Source organism: Callorhinchus milii, unplaced genomic scaffold, assembly GCF_018977255.1.
Source record: "Callorhinchus milii isolate IMCB2004 unplaced genomic scaffold, IMCB_Cmil_1.0 Scaffold5, whole genome shotgun sequence".
In the NCBI taxonomy this organism is placed as follows: Eukaryota; Metazoa; Chordata; class Chondrichthyes; order Chimaeriformes; family Callorhinchidae; genus Callorhinchus; species Callorhinchus milii.
The window spans coordinates 46,988,150-47,003,544 of NW_024704746.1; the positions used below are offsets into that span (position 1 = coordinate 46,988,150).

At 43.0% G+C, this 15,395-nt stretch overlaps 2 protein-coding genes across 2 annotated transcripts in view; one reads left to right on the forward strand and one right to left on the reverse strand.

Annotated features, from left to right (window-relative positions):
• cacna2d4a (calcium channel, voltage-dependent, alpha 2/delta subunit 4a) overlaps positions 1–15,395 on the forward strand; it is a 181,639-nt gene that overhangs the window by 75,848 nt on the left and 90,396 nt on the right. The gene's annotated exons all lie outside the window — the stretch shown is intronic.
• lrtm2a (leucine-rich repeats and transmembrane domains 2a) overlaps positions 7,892–15,395 on the reverse strand; it is a 31,402-nt gene continuing 23,898 nt past the window's right edge. Inside the window, exons 3-4 of the mRNA XM_007898492.1 lie at positions 10,724–11,314; positions 7,892–9,005 (exon numbers count right to left, since the gene is read on the reverse strand). Coding sequence (XP_007896683.1) covers positions 8,542–9,005; positions 10,724–11,314 — 1,055 coding nt within the window. The 3' untranslated portion in view covers positions 7,892–8,541. The remainder of the gene's footprint in view (positions 9,006–10,723; positions 11,315–15,395) is intronic.

Consider the following 15,395-nt stretch of genomic DNA (forward strand, 5'->3'; position numbering starts at 1 on the left):
CGGAGTGCTTGATGCTGCCACCAGGCAGGGAATTTGTCACATTCGCCAGGGCTTCTTAGCATAACATTTTGTAACGATTTAGAAGCTGAAACAGAAGTGGGGAAAGTTTTACCTTCACAAGCCACAGGCCTCAAATGCTGAACACAGCCAGAGGGAGTTTGAAAGCCGTGTTCCACAAAAGGACGCAGAGTAATTTCTACCAGTTACTCCAACAGAGAAAGTTCCCACCACAGTGGCCACTAAGATTGCTGTCGTACTTTCAAACAATACAACTTCAATATTTCAAATCTTTACTTTCAGGATAAAAGTGCAAATCAAATCAATCAATTTGTAGCACCAGACTCAGCCAGCAATACAATGACATGAGTGAGCGATGCTGATCATTCAGTGAGATGATTCCCATTCAAAAACATTTAAAAAATAAACAAAAAGAGATTTCTACCAAGGAGCAACGATGAAACGTTGAACTAATGTCAGTAATGTTTCAATATTCCGATAAAAAAAACTAACTTATTAGTTTTTATTTAGTTTTAAAAAACTAAATTATTAGAACTATAACTTGAAAATTATGTGATTGATATCTTTGTGGAAAAGAAAGCTGAAAGTACAGTTTCCTGAAATTACTGTGGATTATTGAATATGGGAGTTCCAGCAAATCAACATTGTCATCCATGAAACAAACAGACGTTGTGGTTTAGATTTAAGAAAGAATCTCATTAATTACCTTATTGGTATAAGGAATTAATCCACACACCATACAAGTTATAAAAGGTTTATTTAACCTCAGCCCAAACAAGCTTGAGGAGAGTCCCATTTTATTTGCAGTCAGACTATTGAGCATGTGCAAAACCTTAAATAAAAAAAAATAATCCTTGCATTTGATATAGTGCTTTTCACATCTTCTAGATGTCTCAAAGCGCTTCACAGAATATACTGTAAAGTGAATTGTATATTTGTGAGCAAAACACGGCAGCCAATTGCGTACAGCAGTGTCCCACAAACAGTAGTGGATTGAAGTGACCAATTTTTTTTTTCTTGATGGATTATTATCAAGCGTGTGGAGTACGGAAACTTGCCCATGGTTTTGCCCTGCCGGGAATCGAACACAGGTCTCTCGCTTGCTAGGCGAGTGCTCTAAACAGGACTCCACACCAAATAGTCCGCAGACTCTATCAAGATCCCTATCAATGCAGGGGATGTTACTTGTTGCATTGATGCTTTTCTCATAAATATAATGTAGGGACATGCGAAGTCATCCACCTAGGTAGCAAAAACAGTAGAGCGGGTTATTTTTTAGAAGGGGAGAGATTGGAATGTGTTAGTGTCCAGAGGGACTTGGGTATCCTTGTACACCAATCACAGAAAGTTAGTCTGCAGGTGCAGCAGCAATTAGGAAGGCGAAAGGTATGTTAGCATTCATTATGAAAGGATTAGAGTATAAGAGTAGGGAAGTCTTGCTGCAACTGTATAGGGCCCTGGTGAGACCACACCTGGAATACACTGTTTTAGTCTCCTTATTTAAGGAAGGATGTACTTGCCTTGGAGGGGGTGCAGCGTAGATTTACTAGGTTAGTACCAGGGATGAAAGGGATGAAGGGGATGAGTTACGAGGATAGGCTGACCAATTTGGGCCTATATTCTCTAGAATATAGAAGAATTAGAGGGGATCTTATAGAAACCTATAAGATCATCAAAGAGCATGATAGAGTAGATAGTGGAGATTGTTTCCCCTGGTTGGAGAAACTAAAACCAGGGGTCACAATCTTAAAATCAGAGGCCAACCCTTTCGCACTGAGTTGAGGAAGAACTTCTTCACTCAAAGGGTGGTGAATGTATGGAACTCTCTACCCCAAAGGGCTGTTGACTCTCAGTCCTTGAACATATTCAAGACTGAGATAGATAGATTTCTTATTGCAAAAGGTATTAAGGGATATGGGGATAAGGCAGGGTCAGGTTATTAGCTGAAGTTAGATTAGAAGATCAGCCATGATTGAATGGCGGGGCAGGCTCGAAGGGCCGAATGGCCTACTCCGGCTCCTATGTTAGGCTGTTTGAACGGTTTTAAAATGTTGGTGTAAATGACAGTTTGAAAGTTTTACTCTAGAAATGACCTAATTTGGGGCATTGAGATTGGCGCATTAACTGTTTTTTTAAAAAAGCTTTCCTGCTGAAGGAAGGAAAGTATTAATTTCACTGTAAATAGTATATAGATATACACCGTGTCTGCTGTTCCTCTTAATATACACAGAATCTGCTATTCAACAATAACAATTTACATTTATATAGTGTTTTTCACATCATGAGGAAGTCTCAAAGCACTTCACAGAGTTGACTGGGAATCCACGCTGGGGACCTTTTTAATATATGCAACTGCTGTTTCCTTTTAATATAGAGACATATACAATAGGGAGTTCTTTGAGTTCTTCCCAGCCTGGCCAACAAACCCCCAGAAAAAAGCTAATTCATTGTGGGATATTTGTGTGCGCAGAATTGCCTATCGCATTCACCTACAAATCTCAGTTACCGCACTATACAGTAAAATGCTGTGAAGCGCTTTGAAACAACTCAACAGTGTGATAAAGCATCAGATTAAATGCAGGATTATTATTATTACAGTGTCGCTATTCCTCTTTAATACATGCATGTAATCCGCCATTTCCCTTTAATATACGGTATACACTTTGTCGGCTGGTCCTTTTTAATATATACAATCTTCTATTCCCCTGTAATGTATGCAGTCTCTTATTCCTCTTCCCATTGTCAGAGGTGCCCATCTTAGACTGAGGTCTTGTCTATTGATTCAGGTGGATATTAAAAATCTTGTGGCACTGTTTGAAAAGAGAAGAGAGTTTCTGACAGTGTCCTGGCCAACAATCCCCTAAACAAAACTGGTCATTCATTTCTTAGCTGTTTGTGGGACATGGACCCCGCATTTACCTATGAAATACCGTCCCTACGCTCTACAATAAATACTGTAAATTGCTTTGAGATGTTTTGACTAAGTGGTAGCACAAGGATTATTTATTACAAAGAATGTACAACATGAAAACAGGCCACTCAGCACAACCAGTCTGTGCAGTGTTTATATTCCATACGAGTCTTCAACCATTCCTTATTCCTTCTATTCCCCTTTCCTTCATGTGAAGGTCTAGCTTCCTCGTGAATGCATCTATAATTATTGATTCAAATACCGCTTCAGGCTGTAAATTCCCCAATCTCACTATGCTCTGCATGAAGTATTTTCTCGTAAATTCTCTTTTAGATCGCCAAGTTGCAGGATTTAAGATATAGGAGTCTTTAACCAGTGCAAGCAGCCTATTAGTGTTAATCTTATCAACCCCTTTTAAAATGTAACCACTTCTATTAGGTTCTCCCTTAAGCATCTCTTCTCTAGCACAAAAAGCACTAAAATATCCGGTCTATCCTGATAGCTGTAACCAGCCAGCCCTGGTATCATCCTTGTAAACCTATGCTGTACTCTTTACCATCTCTGTAATATCCTTCTTCGACACAATACTCCAAGTGTGGTCTAACCAAGGTTTTATATAAATTAAACCTCACTATTAGATTCTATCCCTCTGAATATAAAGTCTTTAATAATAATAATAATAATCCTTGCATTTGATATAGCGCTTTTCATGTCGGGAGGACGTCCCAAAGCGCTTCACAGAACACACTGTAAAGTGAATTGACTGTATATTTGTGGGCGAACGCGGCAGCCAATTGCGCACAGCAATGTCCCACAAACAGTCATAGATTGAAAATGACCTTAGACCCATTGGCCTTTTTAAAGCCTTATGTACTTGTGCAACAACTTTGTGGATCTGAATCCCCAGATCTCTTTGCTCCTTTACTCCTCTTAGGTTCTTAACATCTAGACTATGGACGGCTTCTTTATATTTTCCTACATTAAACTGCACTTGCCATCTGTCTATCCTTTCTGCGACCCTGTTTATGACTTAATTATTATCAATATATGTTGTCTGGTGTTCTGGGCCTGCTCTTTCTCTTTAACATCTGCAACATGCTGTTCCCCTTTGATTCTTGCAATCTGCTGCTCCTCTTTAATATATGTAGCCTGCAATTCCCGTTTAATCTAAGCAGTCGGTAATAAATACTCAGAATCTTTCAATACGTAGGGTCAACCAAAGCACAAACTTTATCCCTTCTGTGCTGTCTCCTAAAGAAAGCCCCCAAATCTTGTGCATCTGCTCAAATTTTAAACTTTTAAACAATTGTTTCACTTTTAATGCTTCTGAATACCAAATTAACAGAGCAAGAAATCTGAACTTTTACAACCTCTCATATCCACTGCTGGCTGTTTCTCAATAGAACAGCAGTACTGAAATTGCAGACTTTAATCCAGCATTAAGAATGTCACCAGCAGCACCACTCGAAAGGAAGAGGAGAGCTGCTGCTGGCAACGAAAGAAATTCAACACTGAAATACACACGCGTATAAAATTAGAACAGTGTATGTTATAAAACAAATACAGAGAACAACGAGGACTGAATTCATAGTAGTAATTTAATCCTGGGCGTCAGATGAGGTTTATAAACTGCTCTGGCGTCTGAATTGCTTGCTCAGACTCCAGTGAACATTAGCTCCAGGTGTCTTTTACTTTCTACAAACAATCTGTTTGGATGATAACTAATCAACATTCCAATTATTCTTGATATAAACCATTGATATAAACATCTCATTTAAATTTGAACCTGTTACTCACTTCCTGACGTCCATGTAAACAGCCTAAACCCATCAATTAGATTCCAGCCTTTTATCATTTTTTCTATTAATCAAGCCCGTGATCAGATTCCAGCCTAGTAATGGCTTCCATCAATCTCATGTCCTGTCAAACAGAGTGCTGAGTTGTATTGCCAAATCAGTTGAGATCAGATCTCCAGAAGTTATCCTCAAGCAGTGTAGTGCTCTAGACTGACCACACCCAGAATACTGCCTACAGTTCTAGTTACTGTGCCATAAGGCCAGACCCTAGAGGCAGCGCAGAGGAGAGCAATGAGGATGATTCCCAGTGTTAGAGAAGATGAGCAACAATAAGACAACATCTTAAAAAGAGATGTCTCAGAGGTAATCTCACAGAGGTGTAGAAGGATTGGGAATGTTGACTCAAAACAGTTCTTTCGGATGCACCGGAATAGCAGAATAAGAGATGATAGGTTTAGGGTTGCAAAAAGCAATTCCAGGACAGACACCAGAAAGTATTTCTTCACCCAGGAGATTAACAACTGGAACAGTTATCACGAAGAGTGCTTGAGGCCAGAGCATTGGACACTTGGGGGCGGGGGTGTTCTGAAAAATGAGATCAAATAGGCTGAAGACTCTTCGTCCTCCAAATCTCTCTTCTGATTTTATGTTAACCCAGTAAGGCATTGTTTCTCAGTTTCATATTTGTAATTGAGCAAGGCAGGTGATAGCAGATGCAGGGAAACCGATATTCCAGGTCCCACATTATAAGTGAGGCATGAAAAAAGGCTGATTTCAGTAACACACTAATGACCTGAAAGTTAGACATATTTAACATGCAAAGTCAGCCAGCCAGTTCTATTTAGCGCAAATCCACAGTAGGCACACCTTATAAACATTGAGAGCACTATCAGAGTACCCTAGTATCTAGGTTGCCTGGATGCAGAGCCATGAAATGGAGGGGGTGGAGTGGGTGGGAACTGCTAGCAACTTTAAATGAAGCTGCTACATCATTGTCTTTGAAAAGTGTGTCACACTGTGCCTCTTTCCACAGGGACATGACAAGTACGTTGCAATGCCAATATCACTTTACAAACTTGCTTTGCAATATGTTCTCATTGTATAGCATTTCACTGAAGTTTAAAGTAATTTCATGCACTGTGAATGGATGTTAAATGTCATCAACCTGAAGTTACTGTAACAGAATGTCCAAGAAGATGGAATCTAAGCAGATAAACTTCCATCGTCCTTGCAGGTTTGCTGCAGCTTTGTGGTTGCTGATGTGATGAGGTTACCGTACATAAGACCTTGGACAGTCTGCTTGAAACAGAGTAAGGCAGCTCCACATATAGATGTACAGTACTCACAGATCCATTCTGTCCAAGACCGATGTTGTGGTGAATCTGTATATTTGCCGTTCAGTCTTTCTCGGTAAATCCCAGGCAACTCTATTGTTTAACTGACTTCACAAGGACAGGATGTTTCCAACGTTATTAATGGTTTCGAGAATTCCATATCCTCGAGTCCAATTATCACTATGACACCTCCTCAACTCTGAAGGTAGCTGCAAACTATTTTTACTTCTTTTTAATTCGATTCCAAGACAGGTCTTAGTACCTTCAAATCTTGTTAAGGGGATTATTGTAGACCTGCAAGTCCAGTATGGAACTGTAATTGCAAAGAGAGTTTGTAGGTACTGAGCAAATGCACTCCCAAAAATCAATTTTAAAAGAGAAATGATGAACAAGGGAGAGAACTACTTAATAAGAGACCCCTTTCAGATGCAAATCAGGACAAAACTAATCATTGTGGTCTGCTTAGCAAACCTCAGTGTTCCCTTAGATCATACCACATTCTTTGTGGTGAATAATGGATACTTTCGACCCATGCAATTGGTTTGCGAACCGGAATATTGAGTCCCTTATAAATTGTCACCATTACTCAAATTGATGAGACCGAGACTGGAGGTGAGGTGATGATGTTTGAAATAAGGGAGAACAAGCTGAGGAATGTTCATCTTAAATGTGATCAAAGGAAACTGCTGTTGTTTTGAAGGAGCTTTGCACCATAAATAAAATTAACATTTTTAGTGTCCAGATACCTGAATAATCTGCCTCAAAACATTTACCTTTCGTAATCAGCACAACTTATGAATTTTATAACATGTATAATGTTATAACTTAGATGCTCAGCAGTTGCACAGGCTTGTCCCACTTTACTTTTTGTTTAGTTATTCTGAGTCATGATTTAGAATCGTATTGAAAAGAAGAATGAGAGAATTCTGCTGGCTGTGAAGATCAAGGGTTTCTTGAGAGACCAACTTTGCTGTTTTTGGAATGGTAACATTTCTTCCCTGTGCCACTGAATTCTCACTCTTCCATTTCCACCAGTGATTGAGTTACATAGATTTACGTACATGAATTATGTAGAACGTTATAGCATGGAGACAGACCATTCAGCTCAATTTGTCCATGCCTGTATTCAAACTCCCTCTAATCCCCTCTCATGTATCCCTCTCTTCCCTTCTCTCTCACGTATACATCACAGTTCCTCTTACACGTGATGCTTTTGGCTTTAACCAAAGCTTCTAGCAGTGAGTTCCACACACTCACCACCTTCTGCATAAAGACGTTCCTCCTAAACTCCCTTTATGTCTGTTACTGTCTATCATATTTATGCCCTCTTGGTTTGGAGACACCAAATAAATGGAAACAGTCAATAAATGTCCTCCTGATCAAATGCTTTAAAAATCTTACAATACTTCTATCAGGTCCCCTCTTAATTGTCTTATCTCCAGAGAGAAAAGCTTTAACATGTCCATTTTTCTTGACAACTCATCACTGGTAACATCCTTGTAAATCTAAACTGTACTCACTCCAATGTTACAATATCCTTTCTGTAGTATGGTGACCAGAACTGCACACAGTATTCCAAACGTGGTCCAACCAAGGGTTCATATAAATGACCCTACTTTTGTACTAAAAACGTTTCAATTGCTCTTTGCTGCTTCTCTGAGATAGTGCTGCTAGTAAGTCAAGAAATAGCAACAATCGTGCATTATAAAATCAGAATCACAGAACCACTATGCATTGCTGCATCTTTCTTTCTCCTTTCCCTTGCCATTTTTTATCCCCTTTCTTTGGACCACAATCCAATGGACTTGCAGTTAACTGTGTTAATTGAATGCAATTTTTGGAAAATGAAAGACCCACATTGGAGAATGTTTTAAATTGTGTTTTAATATGGTTCTTCCCCTGAGAATCTACCTCACAGAATAACCAGTCTTGATTTTTACACCACGCAATGCCTAAAGTCAATTGAACCGTCCCAAATGTCTGTTTTAAATAATTATCTCCATTCTGAACCTTTTTTTTAACTAGTCATTCAGCTTGATATATTTTAAGTTAAAACTATCTGCACAGTAGAGTATGAAAAAAAACTGAAATACACTGAAAGGTCCAGTCCTTTTTTTTCAAATTAAGAGTCAGATACATGTACATAGACTAAAACAGCCAATTTTGCTGTAAGTTCAAAATACTGTGTCAAACAAGTGACATGCAAGGGATTTTCAGAGACAATGCCCTTCTCTTTCATGTAAAAGACCCCATCTAATAGGCTGCTAGAGCATCTAGAACTCCAACGTACAAACAGAGTAGGAGTCAGGCTTGTAGTATGCATATTCTTTTAAAGACTTGATGTGTTCCCAATTTTCCTCAGGTCCAAAGTGATTTAAGGAGTCAATACTAGCATCAGAACCACAACACGCACACAGAGACCGGAGCTGGAGAAAACTGAAGATTTTTCTGCTAAAGCCAGAGCTACCCTTGAGCTTGTTAATCATGCAATGGAAGAGGCTTGCTTTTGTTCCTCTTGCTCCTGCTCCCCATCTCCCATTAACGGCTGGCGTTTTTTAAGCTCGCGATGATACTTTGCCATGAGAGATGCGTAGATGCAACCGTACGCTCCTGCCACCACCATCATAATGCAGACAATGCCACACACAACCCCAGCAATGATAACTGTCCCGATTGCTCGTCTGACACTGGCTGGACGGTAACGTTGTCTGATGCATTGTGTGTGCATTGTAGGATCAAGCATGGGACTCAAACTAGTGGTCTGAACTGGTGGTGGTTTCTCCTTCTTCACACAGGGAGGGGGAGGATCTGCCTTCACATCCATTGTGGATTTGTTCTCATCCTCCAGCTCCACACAGTAGTTGAACATCTCCACAGGAACTACTCGGAGATCCTTCCCACGCAGGTCTTTGGGCAGAGAACATTCAATTCCATCCAGTTTTCCACCTAATTGTGAGACAGAAGCAATACGTTAACAAGGACTTCATAGAATTATAGAAATTATAGCACAGAAAGAAGCTATTCTGACCATTCAGCCTTTGCTGATGCTTCTTCCCTGGAGTTAACTAATTCCAAATCTCTATTCCAATATCTATATGAGATTTAGAGCAACACCTCTCCATTGGGTTAGGAAATGACTTTATAGCACTCGACAACATCTTTATGGAAGATCGTGAAATGTTCAGACAGTGACAATATAATTTATGAGTTAGTTTGTGCTTCTGTTTCTGGAGAATTGAACATGGATCCAGAACAGATTAAAATTTGGGATATATGTTTTGTTGAGAACCTCAATGAAGGGCCAGTGCCCATATTGTGTAAGACCAAGATCGAAAGGTAGCAGCAGACTCTAAAGTGGTGATTAGAGCCTGAGTTGTGGAAAGTGAATAACAACAACATGCATTTATATAGCGCCCTTCATTCAGGCAGTATCTTGGAGTATTTAACAGTGTTGGAGCATGATGCCTAACCACACCATCAAAGAGAAAGGGCTTCAGATGCGATCTGAAGATGGCCAAGGAGGAGGCAGAGAGTTCCAAAGTTTCAGGGCCTAACTCGGGTGTCTGAGGTGCAGTTTCGGGGCAACAACAACAAGATTGCATTTATAGAGTGCCTTTCACGTCGGGAGGATGTCCCAAGAGGCTGGACAGTTGGGTCGGGATCCGAGCAGGGGGGAAATGGTCAGGGTGAGGGGAGGGAAGGGAGGAAGCGAGGAGGGGGTAGAGAGTTGAGAGGGGAGGTGAAGGCACGGTTGAAGAGAGAGGACTTGAGATCGGCCTTGAAGGAGAAAAGGGAGGAAGCAAGGCGAAGGCACTGGGTATGGAGTTCCAGAGGCTAGGGGCTGAGAAGCTGAAAGCCCGGCCACTGATGGTAGGGTGGTTAGGGCGGGGGGTGTGGAGCAGACCGGAGCCAGAGGAACAGAGGGTACGGGCCAGTAAGTAGGGGGATAGTAGGTCGGAGAGGTAGGAGGGAGCAAGGCCGTGAATGGCCTTGTAGGTGAGGATGAGGATCTTGAATTTGATCCTCTGGTTGATGGGGAGCCAGTGGAGGCGAGCGAGGGTGGGAGTGATGTGGTCGCAAAGCCTGGTGCGGGACAGTACACGAGCTGCAGAGTTCTGAATGACCTGCAGCTTGTAGAGGGAGGTGCCAGAAAGGTCGACGAGGAGAGAGTTCCCGTAGTCCAGCCTTGAGGTGATAAAGGACTCAGAGAGGGCAATTGGAAAGGACCTTGGATAGTGCTGACTGGAGAGTGAGTGTACCCAGAGAGAGTTGAACCCAGAGAGTTACAATTCAAAACTGGCTCCTTGGAGAATGGCACCTGAGACATAGAGAGCTGAGCCTGGAGCTATTGAACATTAACCTTCATTGTTGGGGGAGGAGGGGATTGAACTCTCCAAATCGAATTCCATTTTTGATTCCATCACTAGTTCTTAGTTTGGATTAAGTGAGGATCATAAATTAAATGCAATATTATCTTAATCTGAAAAGAACAATAGTGATTTTGTTTTACTGTCAACTGGAATATCCAGCCACTCAGATTACGCAACAAAATGGATGATCTTAATTTTAGCCACTGTGTGAATATGATCTGATTTGAAGAGATGCGAATGGAGACAGCTGTGACAGAATGTGATGCTGTAGCTCCAGGAGTATGCTCCACTGACCTTTGTAGAGAAACCACTCCATCCAGTGCTTGAAGTCTCTCAGGCTGCAATCACACTCCCATGGGTTCCCTCCTAGCAGTAAGTACTGAAGATGCACCATCGGTTCAAATGCTGCCCTTTCAAGGCTTTGCATCCTGTTTCCTTTCAGAGACAGCCAGGTGAGGTTCTGCATCTCGTCAAACAAGTCCAATGGAATCTGAGAGATGCCATTCACGGAAAGGTCCAGCCTCTGCAAATTGATGGTCCTGTAGAAGATCTTTTTATCTAAGCTCCGGATGCTGTTGTTTCTTAAATTGAGGTCAATCAGGTTGCCAACATCATTGAATACATTCACTGGTAACTGGTCCAAGTAGTTGTTGGATAGGTCGAGCTTTTCCAGTGTAGTGAGGTTTGCCAATGTGAGGAACTGCAAGGTGCTGAGCTTGTTGTTGTTGAGCGAGAGGGATTTGGTATCAAACGGAATGTTTGTCGGGATAGTGATGAGGCCTCGATTGCTGCAATCCACTTCATATCTTTTACAAGTGCAGCGGGTAGGACAAGCCAGCAAGGCATCAGCAATAGACAGCAACAAGAATAGGAAACAGAGGAGGACTGTGGAGAAACAAAAAAATCTAGTTACTATCGCAACATTTTCAATGCAAATGAAAAATTAGTTTGAGGGCAATCCCTACAATGCAATTAAAACCCAATCATACTGGTAGTATTGTACTTTGTCGATGTTTCCTTTAAATTAAAACACAGGCAAATTAAAATAGAAGAGGTGATGTTTGGATAATTAAGAGACTAAACATGATTTGGAAAATATCACATAATGGAGGTCTAACCTGTGCTGTTTGTAATGATATTCCATATTTATACTGATAGCAGGAGACAATACAGTAAACTACTGATAACTCGACCCGGTTTAACTTGTCACCACCAATTAAGTCATCATGTGTCAATATCCCAGCCATATTTATTTACATATTTATACATTATGCATAACTTGCCACTCTGGATAACTCATCATTGAGCTGTTTTCCCTTGAGTGATGAGTTAACACAAGAACAAGAATTTGCATTTATATAATGCCCTTCACGTGGGGTAGCATCTTGGAGTGCTTAATGTTGGCAGACCTGGATGCTAAGATGGGGAGAGAAGGGAGGTAATCATAGGTACAATGGAAGAGGAAGGTCTTCATGTGTGATCTGAAGACAGACAAGGTGGGGGGCAAAGCATGGGGATTGAGGCAGAGAGTTCCAGTCTCAGGGCATATTGGCCAAAGTGTGGCTGCTAATGGTAGAGCGGAGGGGACGAGGAACGTGCAGAAGGCTTTATTCATTAATATATAAAAGACAAAAATAACCCTAAATTAATGCAGAAAATAAAATGTTTCCTCAGCCAGTCTCATCTCTGCTCATCCAAATAATAAGGAAATGGTTCAGGAAATCAGCTTGCTGTTATCTCGGGAGGCTGCATAGGGAGACAGTGGAAGCAGAAAGTGTACAAATTAGATAGACTTCTATTAGGAAATAATATCTTGGGATACAGTACATAGTTTGGGATATGATGTGTGTGCGACTGCCAGGGTGGTGGAAGGCCAACAGGATGGATCTTGATCTTCCTTCGTCTAGCAGTTCTTATATTCTTATGTTCTTATGTACTCAAACAGAAGTCTGCCTACAAAACACACAGTCATACATTGGTTATCCAGTAAAGCTCTTTGAGAGGTGTGTGTGTTGTCCCCCCCACCCCCAATGTTATCAAATAGACTATATTTTTAAATCTGTATTTCTGCTGTTTTGTATTGTCAGCCTCATCACTGCCACACCAGGCTGTAGAATGGTGAAGGGTGTATGCTATCGCAGCCTCTCACTCTCTTTCCAAGCGCACTGCAAGCTGATGACTTGGAGTGCTGAGTTACTGTCAGCATTAGGGGAACCAGGTGATGCTCAGTTTGTCTAGGAGGGGGGAAGTTTCATATTTTCTGCTGTTAGTGCCTAATGGACAATGCAGAGAACCCCACAATATGTCCAAGTACGATACCAGTCCCAACATCCACCCACCCCCCACCCCCTCCCTCCCACACTCCGACTCCTACCCATCCTCCCCTACACACTTTCGTACCCATTTCCCCACCCTCTGTCACCAAACTCATCCTATCCCTGAAACCCACCACCTGCTCCCTTGACCCCATCCCCACTCCACTCCTTATCTCCCAGCTCCACCTCCTTGCCCCACATATCACAGACATCGTCAACCTGTCCCTCTCCCCTAGCTCTGTTTCCATTCCCTTAAAAACTGCTACCATCACTCCCACCTTGAAAAAACCCTCCCTTGATGCGTCACAGCTATCAAGCCCATCTCCAACCTCCCCTTCCTGTCCAAGGTCCTTGAACGAGTTGTCGCCTCCCAGCTGCGCTCTTTCCTCTCCACCCATTCATTATTCGAACCCCTTCAGTCGGATTTCCGTGCTGCCCATAGCACAGAAACTGCCCTGGTCAAGGTCACCAATGACATTCTGACCATCTGTGACCAGGGCTCCCTCTGCCTCCTCGTCCTCCTCGGCCTATCGGCAGCATTTGACACGGTCGACCATGCTATCCTCCTCCACCGCTTGTCCTCCCACCTCAACCTTCAAGGCCCTGTCCTTGAGTGGTTTAGGTCGTACCTCTCCCACCGTCTTCACTTTGTTTCCACAAACGGCTTTTCCTCCACCCCCCGTACTGTCTCGTGCGGTGTCCCTCAGGGCTCTGTCCTCGGTCCCCTCCTCTTCACCCTCTATATGCTCCTCCTCGGTGACATCATCCGCAGACATGGGGTTAACTTCCACATGTATGCGGATGACACCCAACTCTACCTTTCCTCCTCTACCCTCAACTCCACGACCACTGATGTCCTGACAGCCTGCCTGTCCGACATCGAGTCCTGGACGAGAGATAACTTTCTTCAGCTCAACGTGCGTAAAACTGAGGCCCTCCTGATCGGCTCGCGTCAGCGCCTCCGCACCTCAGGCACTGACAGCATCAGCATCCAAGGCTGCACTCTCCACCTTTCAAAGCCAGTCAGGAACCTCGTGTTCTGTTCGACCCTGAGCTGTCCTTTCTCCCTCATATCCGCGCCACAACTGGCACCACCTTCCATCACCTCCGGAACATCGCCAGACTATGGCACTACCTCACCCCTCACGCTGCTGAAACTCTGGTCCACGCCTTTATCACCTCAAGGCTGGACTATGGGAACTCTCTCCTCGCCGGCCTTCCCAGCACCTCCCTCCACAAGCTACAGGTCATTCAGAACTCTGCAGCTCGTGTACTGTCCCGCACCAGGCTTCGCGACCACATCACTCCCACCGTCGCTCGCCTCCACTGGCTCCCCATCCCCCAGAGGATCGAATTCAAGATCCTCATCCTCACCTACAAGGCCATTCACGGCCTTGCTCCCTCCTACCTCTCTGATCTACTATCCCCCTACTTACCTGCCCGCACCCTCCGTTCCTCTGGCTCCGGTCTGCTCCACATCCCCCGCCCCAACCGCCCTACCATCGGTGGCCGGGCCTTCAGCCTCTCAGCCCCTCGGCTCTGGAACTCCCCCAGTGCCTTCGCCTTGCCTCCTCCCTTTCCTCCTTCAAGGCCGGCCTCAAGACCTTTCTCTTTGACCGTGCCTTCAGCTCCCCTCTCGACTCTCTACCCCCTCCTCGCTCCCTCCCTTCCCTCCCCTCACTCTGACCATTTCTTCCCTGCTCCGGTCCTGACCCAACTGTACAGCGCCTTGGGACGTCCTCCTGACGTGAAAGGCTCTCTATAAATGGAATCTTGTTGTTGTTGTACAGTGAATAGTATTATATTCTGTTTATTGAAATAAACTCAGATTTTTGATAACAATAGGCATCTTGAGATGTTTGCATCTGAGTTGCTGGAGCAGATTGTTTTTTATAGTCTCTCCCATGCAATCACTTTTCTCTATACATAGGCAACAGTGTTGCTATCAGGTGAAGGTGTGACCCTGGGCTCACCTACTCCCGGCTTCTTCCTGTTACTTGATCCAAAGTCACCCGACCCCCTACAATGGCGGTCAGGTGGTATCAGTGACTGGTGTTCACATCCAACAGGAAACCCAAATGGAAAGGTTCAGCATGGCAATATAAATATAAAACTGAATACATTATAACTAATATCTTGGCAGTGCATTACAAAGTTCTGATACTCTCCTGTCTTGGTTAAAGCTTTGCTCTTCCAGTTTATATCACTTGTGGGCTGTCAAGAGGTTGAGTTCGTTCTGAGGAACCGTTTAACGTGAGCAGCTATGGCCAGACAGTCAATACGTACCATGTCACAACATTCTTGTCAGAGAACAAGTTACAATAGAGTTGCTGTTTCTGTGCAATGTACCTGTGTCAGTCCAGCCCTTCTGTAAATAGATCCAAGTATTCAATCCTGACTCTGCCTTTTGTGCCACCACTTAGTTTTCTTTGCAACAGTCTTCTTGTAAAACTAGATGCTGCCCCTTGATGCCAGACATCAAACTGAATTTGGAACCCATTAAAAACCTGGCCTGTTGTACAAGAATCAAGCCCACCAAATTGTCCAGAATTCAGATTAATTGATCTTTCACATAATGGCTGCCTGTAGGACGTTACTGAGTCAAATGACTTCCACATTTGCCTAGAAAAAAAAACGTCAGCAACGATTAC